The sequence below is a fragment of the Vicia villosa genome, linkage group LG6, assembly GCF_029867415.1.
Source record: "Vicia villosa cultivar HV-30 ecotype Madison, WI linkage group LG6, Vvil1.0, whole genome shotgun sequence".
Classification (NCBI taxonomy): Eukaryota; Viridiplantae; Streptophyta; class Magnoliopsida; order Fabales; family Fabaceae; genus Vicia; species Vicia villosa.
In genome coordinates, this window is record NC_081185.1 from 67865972 (window position 1) to 67890605 (window position 24634).

At 34.3% G+C, this 24634-nt stretch overlaps 1 protein-coding gene and 1 pseudogene across 1 annotated transcript; both read right to left on the reverse strand.

Moving 5' to 3' along the window:
• Positions 1-12673: 12673 nt before the first annotated feature.
• On the reverse strand, positions 12674-17931 carry LOC131613813 (uncharacterized; annotated as a pseudogene).
• Positions 17932-20321: 2390 nt separating this feature from the next.
• Positions 20322-22877, reverse strand: LOC131613814 (uncharacterized). Its single transcript, XM_058885454.1, has 12 exons — positions 22740-22877; positions 22389-22656; positions 22216-22306; positions 22011-22138; positions 21833-21923; positions 21600-21756; positions 21430-21509; positions 21133-21328; positions 20881-21051; positions 20743-20784; positions 20607-20660; positions 20322-20486 (listed from the first exon to the last, which is right to left on the reverse strand). Exons 1-12 carry the CDS (start codon positions 22875-22877, stop codon positions 20322-20324), a joined length of 1581 nt encoding a protein of 526 aa, XP_058741437.1.
• Positions 22878-24634: the final 1757 nt, after the last annotated feature.

The window sequence follows — 24634 nt, forward strand, 5'->3', positions numbered from 1 at the left end:
TAGTGTCGCAAGTGGTCATTATGTGTGGGTTAAGAAAGGAACTAACTATGATGGACCCAAAGCTTATTAGGTACCAAATCAAACATAATTTGTTTTGTAGGTTTGCTTGAGGACCACCTACAATTTATGGTGTTTTTGACAAGTGGTGGTTCTAAGCATTTGATGGGAGACATATACTAACTTTCAAATCTAGCTCTAAAGTCCAAGAGTTATTTCAAATATAGGGAATACCTTAACGGAAGAATTCTTGGTATAGACAAAGTTGAATTACTAACTTTCACATACATTAAAGATATACTTTATGTTCAAGGACTAAAGCAAAATCTTCTTAGAAAAATTCAACTTTGTGACAAATGCTTCAAGTTCATTAAGGATGAATATTCAATGAAGCTACTCATGAGGTAAAACTCATAGGTAAAGTAGTTAGTAATATTTTTCATGATTTATTTAGCTAATTTATCTTTTTCCCATTCTTTTTGCTAATGACAAAGGGGGAGAAGATAAATGTATATGTGTATGCTTGTCTCTAACTTTTGCAGTCATAAAGAAGTCAAATTATCTATGAATCAAGGGAGGTCTTTGATCAAGGGGGGGGGGTTATCAAAGATAGGGGGAGCATTCACATACAGGATTCACATTCACATAAGAGATTCAAGCATTCCAACTTTCAATTGTTTGTCATCATCAAAAAGGGGGAGAATGTGAAGTCAAGACTCTCAGTCCAATGTGTTTTGATGAAGACAAAATGAATGTCAAATAATCATATAAAAAATATGGAAAAAGGCTTCAAGAACAATATATAAATTAAAGTGTTCAAGACTCATCGTGTGTGAAAGCTAGCATCAAGGAATTCAAGAATTATATTTTGAAGACTAGCATTGATCTTGATTTACTGAGGTATAAGCATGCAATTTATGTTGATAACTTAGTGCTCAATATTTTCCATAATTAACTTGCATGCATAAGTCATTTATGTTAAAGTTCTCAAATTATCATGCATCAAAATATTTGACTCAAATGCATAAAATGCTTATTTTTTATCATGTATTATATATTACTTTTCATGTTTGAACCATGATGAATTACTTTCAAATATAATATATTTACTTAGATAAATCAATAGATAATTGCTTAAGGTTGGTTCAAATATTTAGACAATTCTTTAAATATTTTTTATTTTTCATTCATGCAGATTTTGGTAAATTAAGGCGTTTTCAGCCGCCGTAATAGTACTAATAACCGCCATAATTTACACGGTCTGAAACAGTGTTTTATTTGAATTTTGAAATTTGCTGCTAACTTTTTAAGTCAGGTAACCGTTGGAACCGACTTAAAAAGTACTGTACGAATTTAATAAAAAACAACAATTTTTAACACTTTTTCATGCACTCTTCATGAAACCTTTTCATTTTAAATTGACATTTTTTCATGATATTTTTTTTATGACTTCACCATGGTTCATAAAGGAGTTATGCTCTTATAAACACATTAAATTTCAAATAACAATTCACCTCTTACATTACAATTTAACATCATATCTTTTTACTCAAATTTTCAAACAAGTGTTTTTGTTCTTAATATTTCATAAAGAATTTTCTACATGTATGTTCATAACATTCTAGAAAAATCATATAATTCTCATAAACAATTGAGAACTATATTTTCATCATAAATTTCTTATTTGGAAGAGAAGATCAATCCTAGTGATTGATATATGTTCATCAACATTACTACTCAAATATATTTGGTTATTAGCGACTTGCTATCCAGGATTGTTGGAAGCAAGGGTTTTTGATTAGTGAGAGGATTGTTCTCATAATCAAGTTAGTAAATCTAAGAGGATTGTTCTTAGTGGTTGAAATCTTGTTGTCCAGGATTGTTGGAACAAGTGAGTCATTAAGGGAGGATTGTTCTCTTAATGTACTTAGTGAAAATCCAAGAGGATTGTTCTTGGTGTTTGGTGTGTCTTGTGTAAGTCACAAACAATAGTAAAATCTCTTTCATGTTCAAAGGGGACTGGAGTACTCTCGGATTGTGAGGGGAACCAGTATACATCATTGTGTTCTTTACTTTTTCGCATTTACCGCTTTCACAAATCATAACCAGAAAAGAAAGTAAAATATTTCTAAACTTTTGCACCAAACCAGAAAAATAAGAACAACAAGTATTCAAACATCATGATAACAATCAAGAGGATGAATCCACTAGTGAAGAAGATAATGAGTTTATCAAAAAGTTTGAAAAATTTCTAAGAAAAGATAGGAAAAAGGAGATCATTAAAGAGGAAGCACCAACAAGGAAGGTTAAATGCTTTGAATACGGAGAAAGAGGACATGTCAAAAGTGAATGCCCTACACTTGAAAAGAAGAATAAATACTTCAAGAGAAATAAGGATAAAAAATCAAAGAAAGCATATATAGCATGGGAAGACAATGAAGTAAGTTCATCATCCGATTCCAAAAGAAAAGAATATACAAATATGGCATTGATGGCCTCACACCATTCTGATGATGAAGACAATGAGGTTAGTAACGAATTTACTATCTATGAAAATGATGCACAAGGTGCTATAGATGAATTGTTAAATGAATGCAAAAAATTATATAAAACTATAGCATCTCAAGAAAAACAAATCTTGTCCTTAGAAGAGAAAGTAGAAACAATAGAAAAGGAACTCAAGGATGAAAAACAAAAGATGATTAATGATCAAAAAGAAAAACCTGTGTGTAAGAATTGTGAGTCATTGTCTTTTCAAATTGTTAAATTTAAGAGAGTTCTTGAAAGGTATGAAAAGGGACAAATTGGGTTGGAAGGTGTCCTTAGACAACAAAGATTCTCTAATGATAAAAGTGGTCTTGGTTATTCAAAGTCTAACAAACCAAGTACTAGTAAAACTATTTTTATGAAGACAAGTGACCAATCCAACAAGAAAGAAATGGATAAAGCACCAGAGGTTTATTATTATCATAAAAGAAAAAGTTTTGTTAAGAAGAAATCATATACTCCTAGATATAGAAACAACTTTGTACCTACTTGCTTTTATTGTGGTATTGTTGGCCATACACCTAATGCTTGTTGTAATACGGTGAACTGACTTATTATATCGAAATGTTGCGCTAAGCAAGAGTCGCCGCCGACTTTTATTTTATCCAAATTAATCAGAAAGGCTAAAAGAACAGGAAAAAACCTTTTTAAAGAAATTAGGGTTTGGGGGGTAATTTATGCAAAGGGAAGGTGTAAGGCACCCTTTGCATCCATGGTTATCCATGGGCTCTTAATTGCTTTGCTCTTTTGATTTCAGAAATGTAGAAGAAGTGAATATGGACTTTAGCTCGTAAATGAGCGTAGCCATTTTGAAGGTTTATGAGAAAGAATATGAAAATGTTTTAGCCAGAGCAAGGCAATTAAGGGCAATTACCTTAATAATGTACAAAATCAGTTCTTTTAGCCTTTCAGGGTGAAAGAGTCTATCCATGCCATAAGAGGGCAGGAAGCCTTTCATTTGGAGGTTAAAGGGTCGTCGCAATATCATTCGCCATAAGACTATCCCATGCCATAGAGAGGCAGGTATTCTAAGGGAATGATCAGAATAGCCTTTCGTAGGCAACCAGAGGATACCTCAGCCTTTCGTAGACAACTTCCGAGGGACGAGATCATATTAGCGTATCGAAGGCAGCATCATTAGGGACCTATGATCTTTGCATAATAGAGGCAACATGGCTGAGGTATCCTCGTATTCGAGGGACATGGCTATTCTGCAAAAAACACGAGGCAACAGGCAACAGGCAACAAGGAAACAAGAGGGGTTACCAAAAAGTGTGCGTGGGTGCAACAATCACGTGATCAGATTCGATTATATTATCTTGTAATTAGGTGATTCTGAATCAGTTTAGGGTTATCACTCCCTAGGATTACTAACCACAACAATTAATATTATACAGTTTAAGTGCCTTTAAGGCCAACCAATACAAGCCAGGAACAGATACATAATAATAGGGGAGGGGAAAAAGAAGCTAGCGGGTTTGACATAAGTAATAATTAGGCAGAAAAATAAAGAGGTTAGAGTTTTAGGGTTACCGACTATTTGAGCTTTGGCAGTTGGCAAACCCTGAAAAGGTGGGAAAAATAGAAACCAAAAAAAAGAAGTGAGTGCATTATCAATTCAATGGCAGGTATGGTTAACCCTAATTAAAATAACAAGGCAAAAAGAAAATAAAAACATGGAAAAGACTTAGCTTTTGGTTTGATTTGATATGGTTGGCAGTCGGAGATAGCCCCGAGGTTAACCCTGAAAAATGGGCAAAAATAGGCAAGATACGTGAATGCAAAAGAATTCATTGACTTTCGAGGGCTTAACCCTAATAATAATTTTATAATGCAAATAAATATTTAAATGATAAAAATAAAAAAGGGAAAAAGTCGGGACTTAGCTTTGTAATAGGCATGGCGCACAATCGGGAGGTATGTGAAGATTGCCCTGAAAAGAATGCACAAAGAAGAGAAATTTTAGTGCATTAACTGATCTACAACCCTGGTTTACCGGGACAAACCAGGGTTAAAAACATAAGGCATGAAAAGATAATAATTTAAATAAACATTTGAGGTTAAGAAAATCGTAAGTTCGAAAAATAATAATTAAATAATTTTTGGATGTAAATCCTAATTATTTAATGGGTTGGGAGTATGTATGAAAATAAAAATATATAAACAATTATTACGAAAGAAAATCAGGTATTCGATAAAAAATAAATAAGTATGAAATTATTATATATATACAAACTAATTTACTAAGATAAAATAAAAATATGAATAATAATAATTGTAATAAAGAAGAAAGTAAGAAAATAAAATAAAAGTATTTATAGAATTAAAATTAAAAAGAAATTAGAATAACTCAGCTTGAATCATGTGTGGTATGAATTTTGAAAGACCATGGTGGACCAGCAGATTATTAAGCGTTGGATCTGAAGCTGTCTTGATCTAATGGATGATGTGGTTGGGGTCCATCAGCATGCGTGAGCCTACCATACTGGATCTGTGAGCAACAAAATCCATGAAAATTAAAGGAAATAATTGCAAGATGCAGGGATCGAACCCCTGCCCTTGCGTATGAAGGTCTTTGGACACAATGCGCTGCCAACTGAGCCAGTTATGATGGCTGATATTGAATTGGGCCGGGATTTATATAACCGATCAAATGACGTTAATGGATTTAAAAAATAGCACCCAGACTTTGTCTTCTTCGTGAGATTTTCTGCAACATCTAGTACTTTAGGCCACGGTTTTACTATGTTGTCAAAGCCCTGCAAACTACAAACTCATCAAATACTAGGGGTGGCAATTGGATCCATTAAACAAAAATCCATCCAATCCATCCACTAAAATATCCATCCAATCCATCCATTAAACTAAAAGTAATTTAATGGATTTGATCCAATCCATCCACCAAATCAAATGGATTGATCCAATCCATCCATCTCATTATGTAAATCCAATGGATTATATTTTATTATAAGTATTTTTATTAAAAATATATTAAAAAACAAAACAAACAAACAAAACAACTTTCATATTCTCTCTCTTCATTGTATCGTTCTCTCTCTTAATCTATCGTTACCTCCATCTCCAAACTAACCCTAATTTCAATATTTTTCCCCAATTTCATCTCAAAGCTGCAAATTCGACACAACTGATTTGTCATTTTTTCCCTACTTTCGCGCAAAGGTAACAAACGTTTCACAATTTTTTCTTCCATTTCACTCTTTCAATTTCGCTTAGATCTCACCGAATTTTTCTTCGATTCGTATGCATTGTTTGGTTTTCGTTTCGAAATTCATATGTTTGATTTTCGTTTCGAACGTGAAAACGTATTGTTTGATTTTTCGTTTTGAAATTCATATGTTTGATTTTCGTTTTGAAATTCATATGCTTTGATTTCCAAGATCTACAAAGCTAAAAAGGTAAATGTTTGTTTAGTTTCCTCATATTGTTTTGAGAGTTTTGAGATTGTTGTTTTGTTTTTAATCTTTGTTGATTCACTTGCTCCGTTTCTTGCAGGAAAAGAAGATTTCGAGACATGAATTGATACAAAAAGTGAGACAAATTGCTAGAGACAAGTTGCTGATTTCGGCCATCAAGTCTTACAAAACATAGGTGCAAATAATTTATTTTATGGTTATTTTGATCTCTGTTGATTTTAAGGTTGTATTGTATTTGAACAAATGTGTTTCATTTATGAAAATATAAGGTTGTTTTGTGATTTGTTATGTTCTGTCTTATTAAGGATTAAGGAAAATGAAGTTTATATAATACCATAATGAGAGTCTGACATCTAGGTACCACTCATTCACACTTTGTAAACTTGGTTCATGAAAAATCAATAGTAATTGTAGTACAAAAGTCTAAGTATTCTAGCCACTTAAATACTCCACAAACATCTCATACTATCTAATCTCAGACTTAATAAGCAAGTTCCTACCATGTTCCCGATTGCTAATGTCCCGATGTCTCGCCGACTGCGCTTTACAATGCTTTATGAAGACCCTCCCTGTAGGTAGTCCTTTTAGGTTGTATTGTATTTGAACAAATGTGTTTCACTTATGAAAATATAAGAGTCGGGTCGAGACAAATCATTAGCTAAATGTAGTGAGTATAAGTTAGAGGTGTTTTCTTTATGAGTAATCTTATTGAGTGCATTGAGCTTAAATATGAAGAATGGAGAAAACACTTCTGTAAACCGAACACGACCCATTCTGTTATTCATTATTCTCTTATAATAAAAGCCTAAATAAGATGATATCTTATGAAACTAGGTAGTGTTGTTGTGTGTTAAGAAGAAGGGTGTTAACAGTTTTGTCTCAGTAGTGTAGGTTAGGGAACATGCCAGCTAATTTTTATTAATTTACAAGATTCCTTTCAGCTAACACAGAACAAGTTGAACCTCTGATCTATAGGTTTGTTTGAGTGATCCAAAAACTAATCATAGGCTTATATAGCTTCAAAGATACAATATTATTGTTTTCAACTTCAAAGATACAATATTACTGTTATAGTTACAGCCAATTTGTTTGGCATAGATGATTAGAGGTGGCCATGGAACAAGTTTTTAACTCATATGTTTGATACTAACAACAATGAAGGGTTCCAATAATTAAGGGTACTTCTAACTTAGATTAGTTATTGAATTTCTCGGTTTATTCTAACTACCCAACTCAACAGTTTGTCACCTAGCAGTAATAGCATTTGGTAACTATTGGTTTCAGTTTTACAATTGGAAATTTATGTTTGATTTATGTATGATTGAATAATTAGTGTAGAATTATGGTGGTCCTGTTATAAATTTCAATAGTTATGGCCCTTTGACCATAAAAACAGCAGGCTATGGACAAATGGACCAGAGAGACATAAATGTAAATCAAAACATAGAAATTAAAGATAGCACGTGGGTATGTATATACATGGATTCTAAAATAATTGAGACAAATCGAGACCTTCCCTTGATGACTACAACTGAAGTTGTTTTCCAAACATCAATTAACATGTATAGAAAAGTTTTGTATGCAATTCAGTTCTCTCTCCTTAATGATAACTCTATCATTTCTTATTTAGAAGTCACCATCTTTTCCAATCATAAATTTCATCATTACTCTCTTCATTTCAATTTATTGCAGGTTCTTTAACTTGAAGATGAGCAATGATGAGAAAAGTTTTGGCATGCAAAGAAGAGGTGGAAATGTGAAGAAATTGAGTGGCTCCAATCAGTTGGGGACTTTGATTTTATGGAACTTGAATTCAACTTGTTTCAACTTGGGATATGTAGCTATTAGTCTAGTATTGTATGTAATCTTGAATTTGAATCTTGTTTCACTTAGAAATTCTCTTATGTAATTCAAGAACTTGATGTAATTGAAATCGAAAGGTTTGTACTAATTTTATATCACTTTTTCTAAACTTATTAACATTAATTATGTCATTTCAGACTAGTGTATGTCTAGTTTACTTCATAGAACAATGGATTTTTCCATTTACTTAAAAGATTTGTTTATATATATATATATATATATATATATATATATATATATATATATATATATATATATATATATAAGAGAGATATAGATAGAGAGAGAGAGAAAGTGTGTTTTTTACAATTAAGAATATTTAAATTATTTTTTGTGAAATTTAAATTTTTGAAAGAAATTTAAAAATAATGGGTATATTAATTTTTATTTGTGAAATTTAATTTTTTTATGAAATTTAAAAAATAATTAACAATATTTTTTTTTGTGAAATTTATTTATTTTTATGAAATTTAAAAAATAATTAACAATATTTTTTTTGTGAAATTTAATTTTTTTATGAAATTTAAAAAATAATTAACAATATTTTTTATTTGTGAAATTTATTTTTTTTATGAAATTTAAAAAATAATTAAAAATATTTTTTTTTGTGAAATTTAATTTTTTTATGAAATTTAAAAAACAATTAAGAATTTTTTTAATTATTTGTTTGGATGGATGGATATCCATCCATTTGAAATATGTTAATGGATGGATTGGATGGATTTTATTTCTTAATGGATGGATTGGATTGGATTTTTATTAAGAGATTTTAGTGGATTGTAATGGATTAATGGATTGGTTTGATCCATCCATTAACAATCCAATCCATATCCATCCAATCCATCCATTTTGCCACCCCTACCAAATACCATGAATACATTTCAAATAAGTACATGATTCATTCTAAAATCATCTTCTAAACATGACAATGGTATTGATTTGGTCTAATTTTGCTTCTAGAAGAAATCCCTAAATTAAAGCTTCAAACCCTTAACCATGGTGATTCATCATATGAGTGATTAAATTCAAATTAAACTATATATATAGCTCACAAATATCACCATGAACATAAATATATAATCAAATTCAGTTTATATTGCGCATATGGCCGAAATCAGAATCAAATCTTTTGATCAAACCGTGAATGCTAGAGTCGCGATTCCAAGGGTGTGGACGGCTTGCAACGGTCCAGAATAATTCAGAGAAGATCGAAGAATTGATCTTGATGCTCAGAATCGCTTGAATCCGCCTCGAAACCCTTATGCTATCCACTTGATTTTGCGTTTTTTTTTCTTCTCAGAACCGAGTTTCGGGTACGGCTCATCCCCCTCTTGCGTATGAATACCCTTGAATATATATGGAGAAGGCTCTAGTTCAATAAACTTGAACCAAATCTTGTTGATTTTGGATATTGGTAATTGATTGAAAATCAAATGCAAACGTCCCAATTTTGTTCAAGCCAATCTCTTTTCCAAATATTCTCACGTATTGTTTTTTTGCCTTGTGAATCAGTATTAATTATATTGACAAAATGTCTCATATAATCTTTCCCCTTTCATTATGATTTATTTGAATTTTAATTTGATTTTTAAACTAGTGTCTTACCCGTGCGTTCGCACGGGTACCCGTCTGTCTCGCGCATTGGGTTTTAGGGCACTTTAATAAAATAGGGAAAATGTATATATATATATATGTGTAAGTTCATATAATAAGGTAAAATATTTTAAATAGGTTAAAAATACCTGTTGGACCTTATAGTTGGTTAATATATCTAAGTTAATAGGACATTAAAGTTTATTGGGCCTTAGAATTCTAGCCTTGGTGCAGAAAACCTATTTTTATTGTTAGACCTAATTTGTTAATAGGCCCACAAAAGAATCCTATTATTGGTATTGTTACATAACGATGGCATTTAAAATGAAAGTAACGTTGGATTCATAACTCTTCAACGTGTTGGCAATCAAAGAGTCTGTCTTTGGCATTGTTGGTGTAAGAAACGCAGGGTTGGGTGATAAGTGTGAAGAACAAAATGTCGCAGCCAAGAAGGTATGTGCATGTGTTACTGTTTATGTTGTTTGCAGAGTTTATCATAAGATATTCATCCATTTAGAGGTCGCAATGTTGTTTTGATTCCAGTTCACCCGATCGGTTGGAGTTGCAAAGTCCATGGAAGCGGCTCACAGTTGAGAGGATACTGAGTGGGTCACATGAGAATGATGATGTTATGGAGGAATGGAAGAAACAACATGAAAGATTGAATCGTGTCGACGATGCCGGAAAAGTTTCTGTAGAGGCTGCCAGGATTGTTGAAAATAAAGGGTAATCTTATAGTTTAATTTTGTTTTTTTGTATTGAATTCCATTTAACCTCCACAAAATTGAATGTGTTTCCGGAATAATGAGTTACAACTTAGTTTAATAAATAGTTTGTATGTTATTGTGTTGAAGGGATGATGGAGATGGGAATGAATACATAATGATATCTTCTGATAGTGAGAGGTAAAGTTTATTTATAAGTGATATGGAATATATTATAGTTATAGGTATATTGATGCTGTTGTGTTTGCATTGTGCTGTAAATGTGGTCTTAATTTCAGGGAAATGAGTCCTGTACAGGAAGAGTTCGAAGAAGCGTACTGGACTCGTGAAGTTCATGATGTAAAGAAGTTTTGCTCAAATGTTATGGTAAGCAGTGTTCAAAGTCTATAGTTGTTGGCACACTGGTGTTATACAGAGATGTAATGTAACTGATATTGTATGTCAATGAGTGCAGCATATTCCTGCAGAAATAGTAGAGCAATGTGGGCTTGCTGGAATGTCAGAGATTACCCTCAATGATGTGGACAACGGGTACCCATATGAGTGCAATGTGAAGAAGAGGCCAAAAAAAATGAAACATATTTGTATGGAGAATGGTTTGACTATGTAAGGGCAGCGGAATTGAAAGAAGGTGATAAAGTGCACTTTGTGATTTATTACCCGCCAGTGTTAGATATTATGGTAACAGTGGAGCGCAGTGGTGATCGTTGATAGTGCTGTTGGTTAGGCAATGTTTGTGGTGGATGTATAGGGCCGTTTTTTAGCAGTTTGGTTTGTATGGGATTTATCGTTTTGTTTTTTTTTTTTGTAATGGTGGATGTGAACCAAGATTAACCATTATGGCACTATGTATGGTTTTAAATTAAATATTATCAATTTTGGTTGTAAGTTTCATGGAATAAGCCAAATCTGCCATGGTTTTTATGCAAAATTGATTACCATTCTGTTTTAAAATTAAGTATTGTTTATTATAAGTATTGAACAGGATATCTATCAAACTTTATCAGAATAGGGTACCTAATTTCATTATTGTTGGTATAAGTAGGGGTATGGCTCCTGTAAATGGTAGGCTATTAAGTCTAAATGGTGAACACACAACAATGGACATATGAATAGTTGAAAATTCAATTTAATAGTATATGTTAAAGAGTAGTACGATAATATTAAATGGTTATAAAATAGTTGTAATGTGTTATATTATATTGGGATGTGAAAGATCAATTGGGTTATGGGCAGTTAATGTTTTTCGTGAGGAATATAAATAAAACGAAAACTGTTTTGAAGTGATGTAAATGCAAAGAAGACTAATTGAACAATTGCATTGAATTCTATTGGACGGTGGAAAAGTTGCAGGTATGTGAAGAGTCCATTTAGAGTGTTATATAAGTGATGTGTAGGAAGTTTGAAAGCACTAAAAACTGAAGCATTCATCATTACTCTGGAACCAATAGTGTAAGCTGCGAATTTCTGAAAAGATGGAAGGAAGAGTTGATCAAGCAATGAGAGGTAAAGGTAAACATATCATTTGAAAGTTTGCTCTGTTACATTTTGAATTTAAAAGTTATATATGGTTGCATGCAGGCGAAGAAAACTCGGTGAACCAAATGGCTGTGGGGAAAGCTGTGACTTCTGATAACTCTGTGTATGTTTGTATTAGCTTATGTTGAGTATACGTTTTATGCTTGAATTTAGAATGTTTGATAATACATTTATTTATTGACCATGTTGTTTGTTTGTATAATGTTCCAGATTCCATGAACCGGTTGTTGAGGATTTTTGTTGCCATGCAGAGCAGCCTGCTAAGTTACAATATTGTATCTGGAAGCAAGATGTGGCCAACGGGAAGATGGCTCAGTCATGTCTTCTTGTAAGTTATTATTCGTTTTAAGCTTATTGTCTTTCCCTATCAGTTAATGGGATTATCTAATGTTGTTTTATATCAATATTGCAGGAAATTCCTGAGCATGTTGTGGCAAGTCGCTGGCTCCATGGAGCAAGGTTTGTAGATTTGGTTGACTGGGAAAGGGAAGTCAGGTATGAATGTGAAGTTCATCATACCGAAAAGGGTCAGATGTTCTTAGGGCGTGGTTGGTACAAATTTGCCAAGGAAAGGTGCCTGCTTGATGGAGACTCTATGGGCTTCAGCGTTAAGGATCCCATCAGCAAGGAGATACTTGTAACAATGTTGAAAAATTGAAAATGATGTAAAAGTTTGTTATAAGTATCTAACTCTTTAACTTTTTGTAATTTTATGGTGGACTTAGGTCCTCCTTTATATTAATATATAAGATTTTGGTATTTAGATGTTATGCTATATATATATATATATATATATATATATATATATATATATATATATATATATATATATATATATATATATATTATTTCTGTTACTTGCATTGCTAATATGCTGTTAGTAATATATATTACTGCTGTTACTTGCAATACTAATATGCCGTTAGTAATATATATTACTGCTGTTACAGATTTACTGTGATTAATTTTTAAAACTTAGACATTGTTAAAAACTTCTTTATACACAACATTTGTAGTTTTTTCCCTGAATTTCTTTTCTTCATCATGTATCAGTATTTTGATTCCCTTTTTTGTTGTCACTCTTGACAATGCGACATAAATCTGGCCATGTGTGAATACATCTTTCGGTAAGTACAAACCAACGTTATCCAATGACTGTCCCTGTGATTTGTTGATTGTCATAGAATAGGAAACTATAATAGGGAACTGTCTCCTATTCAGTTTGAACGGCCATGGTGATTGGGATGGTGACATGTCCATTCGAGGTATGTAAACCAAATTTCCCAAACCTTTACCACCCATTATTGAAGCCTCGAGTACATGGGCTGCCATCTTTGTTATACACAACCTTGTGCCGTTACACAAACCTTCAGCTTGATCTATATTTCTCATGAGCATTATAGGTGTCCCAACCTTTAGTTTTAAGTGATGGTTTGGCAACCCTGATGTTCGGAGGGAACTTAGAAATTCTGGCGTGAGGATATCAACTACTGCTGGGTCATGAATCTCAGACTTGTCAACTGAATTTGCGCTGTAGTAGTCACGAATCTCTCCTGCATTGTTGACTGAACAGAATTAGTAAAAGCAAAAATTAGATTAATATAATCCATTAAATTATATATTTTTGTTGCTTAACCTGGCATCAAGTTAAGTATATGGTCATTGATCTGATCAACAATCTCCAGTGTAGAGGCAAGTATCGCTCGACTTTTAAGGTAATCAACACATTGGAAATTATTTATGAAATCAGGGTATGTGGTATTGACAATGGTCACAATTGGATCATCGAATTCTGTTATCAGAATATCAGGTGGTATGTTGATTTCGGCGGTGCCGTCATTAGGCTCAGATATTCGGCCCTCTCCTATTCTTAAAAGCCAATCTGAAAACTGTTCTATCTCATTTTTGTCAGTCTGTGTTGATCCTGTTCGTAGCCGCATGTTTCTTGTCAATGTTAATACCTCAACTGAATGCCATATGTAAGATGCATTTATGGCACAATGTACAATATTGGAACGACTGCCTCTGGGAACAACCGGTAAAATCTGTCTGAAATCGCCCCCAAAAACAACAACCTTTCCACCGAATACATCAGTTGAATTCTTGTCTGCACTCATAACATCTTTCAAAGTTCTGTCAAGCGATTCTATTGCATACTTATGCGCCATTGGTGCCTCATCCCATATTATAAGCTTTGTCTGTCGTAACATGTCTGCAACATCATCATTGAATTCAATCTTGCAAGTAGAATTGTCCATAGTTGGTACCGGTATCCTGAACTTTGAATGTGCAGTTCTACCTCCTGGAAGTAACAATGATGCTATACCGCTAGTTGCAACAGTTAAACATATATCGTGTTTTGATCTTAAAGCAGCTGCGAGTGTTCTCCACATATATGTTTTTCTGGTACCACCATAACCATGAAGGAAGAAAACCGCAGGTTTTTGAGACTCCACAGCGTGGATGATTTTTTCATAAATACCTCTTTGCTCATCTTAGGAACATAATATTGATGGTAGAACGGTGTTAAAATAATTGATTTATAGAATTTCAAAGCGTAAAATAAAATGAATTTAATTGACGCAATAGTTACCTGTAAGAGCAGCAAATAGATTTTGAAATTCTGAGTTCATTGATGCTGTATCATAATTACGCTCATCATATATGAGCCTGTTTCCCAACTGTTCAAGAACATAAGCATCCGGATATGGAATAGGACTAAAATCCTTTAGTGTCCTTCTATTTGCTTGAAGCAGTTTCTCAATTTCTATTAAAGTCAAATTTTGTAACTCTTCTTGTGTGAGGACCAATTCTGCATTGATATGAGAAATTGAGTTATAATACTGTTGGTAAGTCATCTGTAGGTTGTTATTAAGAAATTGTTTTGTTTGCTATTTTATTATGTCTAACAAACCTGGATTTGCAGCCAATGCTCTTTGTGTATGTAAGACACCATCAGATAATAGGAGCCAAGTTTGTTCCCAAACATGTGCAGGGCGATTAACAGCACCAGACAAAAGCATGATAACAAACAGTTTTCGAAGAAAATGACCAGTCCCCCAATGACTTGCCTCCTTTATAGCAGCTATGTATTCTTTGTCGTCTTCAAGAAATCCCATTGCAAAGCATGCATCTCTGAATGTATCATACTGAATGTTATCCACGGTCCTGATTTCCTCATATGTTGTTGGTCCTTTTGCCACCGTCAACATCATGCGCAGGTAAAACAGTTCACCAGTTGTTGGCGGAACCCATATGAGACGTCTAATGGTGAAGCCTTTTTTCCGCGGTTTCCATTCTCTCTGTTTTTTGTGGTAAACAAACTTTGAGACAAATTGACCATAAGTTAATGTTTGTGCCTCTTCATATTTAGCATTTGCCACCAGCCATGCAGTAAACATTGATTCAGTCACACTTGCAGTTTCCAGCACATTTTCCATGTGTGCGTAATCTGTATAGTATATAGGTTTCTCCCCAACCAAATGATAGAACATACGTTCCACAGCTGGTTTTCTGCCATGAATATTGTAAGAGTAAATGCGCTAGCATGCTTCACTGGGAGAGACATACCTGCAGTCGAGATATTGTTGGATCTCATCAACAGGTTGATTGCTATTTGTTGAAACTGCTGCTGTTATTCTGTCATAGCCTTTATTGATATATTTGAAAAGATATTTTATGGAAGTACTCTGATTACACCATTCCATGTTTATATGTGCCTGGTATTTCATAAGAAATCTGGTATTATATGGAACCACATGTCTGTTGTCCAAGGTGATACCATTTTTTTCAATAGTGAAGGTTTTTGATCTTCTCCTATACAGCGGATATCCCTCTGCATCAACAATAGTGTTCAATAAACTTTTTGGGATAGTATTTAGAACATCGTCCATTCTTCATACATTGTGAGGTCACGCGAGCAAGGCCACAGGGTCCATGCATCATATGTGCCTTAACCAATTTGTATAAATTGGGATGAACAGTCGGGTCGGGAATTTCAGCAGAAATGATCTTGTCTATGTCAGATGGTGTTGGGTATTTGCTCTGAGGGTGTAGGAATATCAAGATGTGAGCATGTGGCAATCCGCGCTTTTGGAATTCAATGGTGTACATATCTATTAAATTGAAAGTTAGTTTGATGTAATATTTTGGTTCTACACAGACACATGATTGAAAAGTAGTATAATTAAATGAAACAACTTACATGCAATCACTTTTCCAACGACATGGTGTTTTGTAATATCATCCATGAGGGTATCAAACTTTATTTTGAAAACTTTTGAAATGATATCTGGCCTATCATGGGGTTGTAGACCTGTGCCTGACAATGCTCTTTTAATTTCAGGCCAATTTGGGTTGCAGGTAAAAGTAACAAATAAATCAGGGAATCCCAATCGACTTGAAATGGCCATACCGTCAAAATATAGTTGATCCATATATCTCTTGCTACCAACAAATGTTGATGGCAGAACAACTCGTTTTCCTCGCTTTTGGTGTTCATTTCTTGTATCGCCATCAGTTTGAGCGGCCAAATTATTATATTTGCCCACTCTTAATTTCGATTGATTATCTCTCAACCAATTCAGTCGTTCGGATTCCATCATAGTATAGCCGTCGACTAAGAATTGTTGAAATAGGCGTCTTGAGTAAAGTAGTGTTTTTGCCTCTTTGCAACGTTGTTGTAACCGGTAAGAAAACCAATCCTTAATGCTTTGACGGTTTCTCCTAGTGACCTCAGTTTCATGGCGATATCTGTGCATTATATTTTTCCTGTAACCATCTTCCCCATAAGGAAATATAAGAGGATACTGATAAGCCAAATATGCTGGGTGAAACTCATCTATTCGTTGCAAACCACCATTGCGGCGCTAAATTAAGATGTCCCTTTTATCAGCAGAATCAATGTCTCCCACAATGAGTGCAGCCACTTCTGAGACAGTAGGTTTGTTGTAAACACGGCCATCTTCGGATCTATCAGAAATTAGCCTGAGTTTTAAATCTGTGAAAGAATTTGTCCTTAAAACATCCCTTGCCATTCTAAAAGCTTTGGCATGAACATTGTGCTGATCTAACATCATCTTGAGCTTTTTGACAACCGGTCGCTCGATGCCTTTGTTGTCCCTGTTTATTTTTCGCAGCCATGAATAAATATTTTAACAAAATATTTTTATAAAACAATTGTGTAATTATGTCTGAGCATGCTTACTTGAAACATTTTATTCTGTGTTCAACTTCATTGTCCGTGTCATAGATGTATAATTGAGCATATTGCGGAGGTTGCCCTGTTTCTGGCAGCAGTGTACCAATTCGATGACAGGTCTGACCCTGCAGTCTCAAAGTAGGGGGTCCACCTCTTTTAGAATATGTTGTGTCGAACTTCATTCCAGGGGAAGTGAATGAGAACATTGCGTTGTATGTTCGTATGTTAGCCTGGTAGTTTTTACTATCTGAATATGTTTTATTAAATAGAAGATCTTGCAACACCTGTAGAGGTTACTCAAGGAACGGAAGAACAATTTTTCCTCCACGGCAACAACGATAAAAGCGAGGAGTTGCTGTAATTTTGTGTCTATTCACTTTTTCTTGGTACCACATACATGCTTGGCAGTGTGCGCATTCATAACTTTGGTCGCCAATATCGTAATACTCTGAAAGAAGAAACCACAATACTGAATATGTCTATTAACAGAAGAAGTGTACATCATTTGGTTATCAGTGTATGATATGGAAATACCTTGAAGATGGGCCTCCTGTAATTGTGTCGGGTCTGAATCTTCGTCAGAGCCGGAACTATTAGAAGAATTTAAATTATTGTCAGAGTTGGAGTCATCATTGTCTTCATAATGAGATTCAACAGACATATTATGATTTGAGGTAGATGGATGATCCATGGACTGGCTTGACATATTATAATTTGAAGTAGATGCATGATCCATGTTCTGACTTTGACTAACAATGTTGTTTGTATTTTGAACCCTACTAACTTTAGTATTGAACAAATTTCTCAATCTTTTTCTGTTATCCAAGATTATTTTCCTTCTCTTTCTAGCCATAGTCGTTTCAATAGTGGTTTCATATGTTACAGAAGATGTAAAATTATGATTTAAATGGGAAGTGAGGTTGCTTGATCTGACACGGTTTCGATAATCCCTCTTTGCTTTAAGAATAAGCTTTCTCCTCTTTCTTGCAATGGATGTTTGAGGAGCAGTGTTTTTAACAACATCTGTTTCCATCACAAACACAAAAGTAGGATGAATAATAATACTAAAAATAAGATTGATTTGTATAGATTTATGCGCACAATATGAGATGTATAGCATGCTACTTCATGGTTTTGAATACTAAAAGTTTACAGTTTCTAATTGAAGGGGAATTGGTGGGTTCAAATGTCATGAATGCAGTATTGATTTTAATTTTTCTTTCATACTTGAATATATATGAAGTTGGAACTGAATATGAATAGAATGATGGTTATAGATTTAAATTACCACTTATCCCTCCCTTATAACTGTTGTGTGTGATAAATGTATTTAATTTAATCTATACAGGTTATTTATAATATTTTATTTGATGGATGTGTTATTCTTTTAAAAAGACTTTAAGTCAAAACTAATATTATAAGTAAATAGAAACTGAACAGTTAACCCACTTTCTGCATGTACCAAGTACTTGTTTCCTATTGCACTGAATAGAAGTTTAGCATTGCAACTGCCTGCGGTTAGGGTTCCGACAATGGCATCTTCACACGGTGGTCCTTCTGTGCGGATTCCCTCTGATGATGAAAATGATTTCAGGTATGAGTAGATAATTTTATTTCACCTTTGCTTTGCCGTACAAAATAGGGTATACTGGTATACAAAATATGGTAGTGTGGTAATAACAGTTAACAGCATTTAGTGATGGGTGTAGTATCAATATAGCTCAATGTTGTATTATGTGTGGTATTTGTCAAGAAATCAAATGTGACTGAATGACTATTGTTGGTTTTTATTGTTGGATTGTATATCCCGTCGTTGCTCGGCATATGACTATTGCTTAGTAAAGAATGCTTCATATGCGGTTTGTTTTTAATCCATATTTGATGTTGGAACAGCGATGATCAAGCAATGGAAATCATAGAACATTTGGTAAAGGAAACAGGGTACGATCCTAAGGTGGAAAGAAAACGCAGGAATAAACAGCGCAATGTCACCCCTGGTCGTGTTGTGTCGAATGTTGATGTTGTCGCACAAAATAGCGCAAGGGTTAAAAGCAATCCCAATGCAGGACCTATAAAGATAAAAGAGGAATCAACAGACATTGACACAAATGAAATCAAAGTTTCTGAAGTTGGTGAACCAAGTGGATCAAAAGAGGGTAAGAAACAAAAGGGTAAAGTGGTGAAAAAAGCAAAGGTGGGTACAGACATTACTGTAGACAGTTCTACAGGGGCTCAAAAATTTTTCTAGAACACCCATGTTACAAATGCTAAATCTACACAGCAGAATGTAATGGTAAGGAGATATTTGAATATGAGCATCATGTTATTGAAAATGTAAATAGTATATATTGTTAATAGTTACCTTATTTCTTGTATGCAGCATTTCCCTAAGGAAATCGCCAAAAGATGCCTCCGTCGCTTTCAAGATGAAATCAACCTGCTGGATGTGAGGACGAAGAACATTGTTACCTGCCAGGTTCACAAAGCTAACAGAAAAGGAATACCCCAGCCATATGAAAAGTACATGGCCCTGGGATGGTACGAATTCGCCAAATCTCTTAACCTGCGTAATGGGGATACAATAGCGTGGAGTATGCTGCGATTCTCTCCGTATATATATGTGAAGGTTGAAAGACAATGAAGAAACTGCTGCTATTTGCAAACCGTGTACTATACCTGAATTTTAATGGTTATATTATATGTTGGGAATGTTATTTTGGTACATTGTGTTATATATATTCTGCTACATGTTATTTTGTAAGCACTTTATCCAGAATGGGAACACAGTAATATTGTGACCATTGGAAGATCTAATATATAATCGTTTTCGGGACAAATTTTTTAAGTTCTCCTATTATATTCTATTAATCCGCTCTGATATTCTTTTAGTTAAAATGAAATCTGTCCCATAATATTGTATCAACATTATACTAAGATCAGACATAAAATTATTTATTGAGAGTTAACATAGTCAAATGTTAAAAGTTCTGGTGTTTGTTTGTGAGGCACAATCCATGTTTTAGTTTACAATGTAATGACAGAAAGCTTAGAGAGTGCTAATCCAAACAAACCGTTCTTTGCGACATCATTATTGTAACTAACATTAAAAATAATAAAAAAGCAGCACCCCGTTATAAGAGGTATAGTTAAAATGGAATGTTTGATATATGATCAAAAAGAATCAAAATAATTAATAATAGTATATATAATATGTAGTTGAATTTGAATCATTTGAATATAATAAGCCACACAAACCATTGATAATTCTTAAATCAAATTGAACATAACAGAAGCACATAGCCAATATTCATGCACTAATTATTACAGAAAATGAAATCACACAGATGATTAAAAGCAAAGGAAACTAACATTCAGTTTTTATAACAAACACCTAAGCAAAACACACACAAAATAAAAATAGATCTAATCAATCTTCTCCATTTTAATTATCTTTTTCAGCTTGTTTGATGACAGTTCCCCATCATGTAATCCGTCCAAATCAATGGATTCACTTGATGCAGCAGGAAGATGCCTCTTACCACCAGGTGTGACAGCATCAGGCTTGTGCTCAGATGTAATTTCCAGGTCCTGCAATGCCACGATGAAGACTATTAGTTAGGAATATTGATAAAATGTAAGTCGGTAAGTGTTAGTAATATTGATATAAATGTAAGTAGGTAAGTATGTTGCAGTGAGACTTATTGTAACCAATTCACAGTCTTCATTGCCATCTGTTTTAGCCTCATCAACACTCTCTTTAATCTATATATTGTTAAACACAGTTTTCAATATAACATAATCACAGGAAAAGCAAAAAAATGCATACACAGTTTAAAATTTCTACCTCCAGAGTCTCAGGTACGACAGTTTGGATTGGAATAGGTTCCTTGAGAATTTACCAAAAAAAAACAAAATCAGGCAAAAAATTGTTATAATATGAAGTCCTCGTTTATAAAACAAATGTCAGTTCATTAGAGCTGACCTCATCTGTTCCCCATTTTTCCTTAAGTTGCTGGATAATAGGATCATTTTTTATAATCATAACGACGGAACAGTTCTTCCAGCGTGGATGCCACTTAACCTTCATAGCCATTTCCAACTTCAACAACTGATCAAGTGCTAACGGAAAGTCCAATGGATCAGTAATTCCAGCCTATTTAAACAACTGGCCATATTAGTGTACACAGAGTATTGGAAAGTACATTCTAATTCGTCTGCACAATATAAATATAACCTGAATCATAGTGTTACGAAGTTGCGATGCAGATAAACCCAACAGCATTTCACATTCTCTGTTCCAGAAGACAAAATTGCAGCTTTGGCCCCCGTGAGTAACCTCAATTTCAATCTTATACCTGAACATCATAAGAAATCGTTCCGTTAAAAAAGCCGACAACATAAAAACATCATAAACATGACAGAAACAACATCTATTAGGTGAGAACAACTAAAACCTAAGGACTTCAGCCATGGTTTCATGACCAGCTTCACACTCAAAGGGGGGCTGTCCCCACGCGCTATAGATTGACACATATGACAGGCACGATAGTACCATCCAAACGGGGATGCTACTAATAATTTTGTTGTAGCGATAGTAGCACAAAATGTAACCTGGACAAATAGCCGCCAAAATCAGAAACATGTGACACACTAAAGAATGAGGTTATAATTATGATAATATAGGAAAATAGAAAGACATACATCCGTAAGTTGAATAATCTCAGCAATAGGCAAAACAACAGCCTTTGAGAACAATTTTTGCACAGGAGTGAGCTGTTGATTTTCAGAACTTTGGGAGGAATATTGGGAATTCCCTCCAAGTTGTTCAGACAGGGTTACCCTGCTCTCCTCAGGCATTCTGCAGAACATGGATCATCATCAAATTCATACATGAAAAAAATAACTGCACAAAATGGATGACACTATCAACATACCTATCAATAAAGTCCTTCATGACCGGAAAATCAGCATCAACACATAAAAGGGTCACATTGTAGGTGTTTGTCACAGACAGAGGATACTTTCCTGCAAATTCAAATTATACCTTGTCAATATATTTATCACAGATTTTGTAGTTTTAGTATTAATTTAAAAAATAAGTCATGGAATAACCTTCTTCCTTCACTTTGGCATATTGAAGCAACACAACTGTAGGGAGTGATGCAGCAACCCTAACTTTGTTAAACTTGATGAACTGATCCGCGTATGTTTCCCACAGAGTACAGTTCAACATGTTGTTGCTAAACCATGATCATAACACATTAAGATATATAACATGATTCATATATCAGGCAGTCTAATGTATAAAAAAACAAACCTGTGATCACGCAACATCATGCTAATTTGCTGCTTCTTTGCACCTGACTCAGTCTGTGTATAACCAATACTATCCACCATTCCAACGACATCTGTCAGGCAAATTTATTAATTTCACACGGCTAAAATGCATCAAAACATGAGATAATAAAAAAAGCCAAAAACCATACTCACGAATCAGAACATGTTTGTCAAACCTCCCTGTTATGATGTCGGAAAAACTTGTAAATAAAATCGATTTCGGGGGTATCTCATGTTTGTCTTCATCAAGAATAGACGTTCCAGCAGTAAACTTTATCATATATTTGTGTCCCGATGCCCTGAAGGCCAGAACATAAGGCACCACCTTAAAATTAGATACATCATAAGTATGCCCTAATAAGCATTTTTCGGTGAACACCGACACATGCGGTGCTGGAACAACAGCATGAATATCATCTCCCTGCAGCAGAAACCAAAAAATGATTCAAACTATACAAACATAGGTAAATGATAAACATACTGAAACATAAACAGGGTAATCACCAATTTGTCAACAAAGATCATTTCAAAATGTTCCTTGTTGTTGGAGACAACTTTCCATCTGTGGTGAATCCTAACAACAATCTTCCAAAGCTCTTTTCCATCATTGATCTCTGCTATTCTCTCAACAGGCCTTGACATGATAATGCAAATTCACACTGCACTGAATGATAACCGCAGAAGTTAGCAAGCATGGAAAGAGAAGAATGAAATCACTGATAAATAGGCAAGCCATTTAAACACATAATTACTGCAATTGTGCAGTTTGGAACGTGGACAGGCACAGAATAATGGACCTTACATAACTGCAGCAACATGAGAAGCTGTGAGGGTGAAACTTCCACAACAATAACTGCCGCAGCCCACCATGCAGTTGAAGGATCAAAAATTCTGTAGTAACCACCAAAGCTTATGTGGATCAACCATAAAAGAGTTGCTGATGTGGATAGCCTAAGAAAGTCTCAAATGGTAGACTTTTCTTATATGATAGATGAATAAAAATCAATAATTAAATAAATAAAATCATAGAATAAAAGAAGTTGATTTATGGGCCTTCTAGGATGTAAGATTGGGCTTCTTCTTTTTGTACCTAAGAATATTAGTAAGAGCAAACAAATTATGCATTTAAAGAAAAAGGATAAAATATTAGTATAATGAGTTAAAATGATTTAATAGTTTTAATTTAAAATTCAATTTAAATTAAAGTTGAATTAAATATTAAAACTATAAACCTCAATAATTAGTGAAATAAAAATTAAAGCTATTAAATCGTACAGTGGAAAATGCGTAAAATGAACACATGTATGAATTTTTTTGATTTTTTGTATAAATGCAAATTTATGTTAATGTCCTAATGGAAGTATGCAAATGATATAAAAACATAAACCAGTAAAAATAAAACCAGGAGGGCAAATTTTAGGGTATGACAGCTGCCCCTGTTCAATCTTCTTACACCTGAAGATGTAGAGTGGTTTGTATGGCAATCGGTATCTGAAGGTGGAAGAGGATTGAACACTAGAATACCAAGAAATTTTCCTTTGTCGGAGATGGGCTTGAAGATGCCATCCAGGTGTTTGGAGCAGATGTATGATTGAGATGGGCTTGAAGATGCCATCCAACTTGATAGACTTGAGAGTCAGAATACGTCGTACGTTAGACCGTTTCTAAGGAATAGACTTAGGTTGAGTCGTACGTTAGACTGGGTCTAGTTTGCATCAGCAGATGTCTGGAAAACCGTGCGTTAGGCTGAAGGATGTGTCGTACGTCAGATCAGATCCAATTTGCATCCGTAGATGTCTGGAAAACCGTGCGTTAGGTCGAAGGATGAGTCATGCGTTAGACTAAATCCAATTTGCATTCGTAGATGTCTGGAAAACCGTGCGTTAGGTCGAAGGATGAGTCGTGCGTTAGACTAAATCCAATTTGCATCCGTAGATGTCTGGAAAACCGTGCGTTAGGTTGAAGGATGAGTCGTGCGTTAGACTAAATTCAAATTGCATCCGTAGATGTCTGGAAAACCGTGCGTTAGGCTGAATCTGAGCTTAGTATGTTGAGAAGTGTTTGTTGGAGATTGATCGTGTCAGCACCGTTCGTAGTAACTGAATTAGACTTGGGAAGGATGATCGTGTCTACACCGTTCGTGATGATAGAATTAGATCTTCAAATGTTGATCGTGTCGGTATCGTTCGTAATACCTGAATTAGATCTTAGAAAGGTTGATCGTGTCTATACCGTTCGTGATGATAGAATTAGATCCTTAAAGGTTGATCGTGTCAGTACCGTTCGTAGCAACTGAATTAGACCGAGGAGGTAATTGATCGTGTCCACACCATTCGTGATGATGGAATTAGACCTCTGAGAGTTGACCGTGTCAGTACCGTTCGTAGTAACTGAATTAG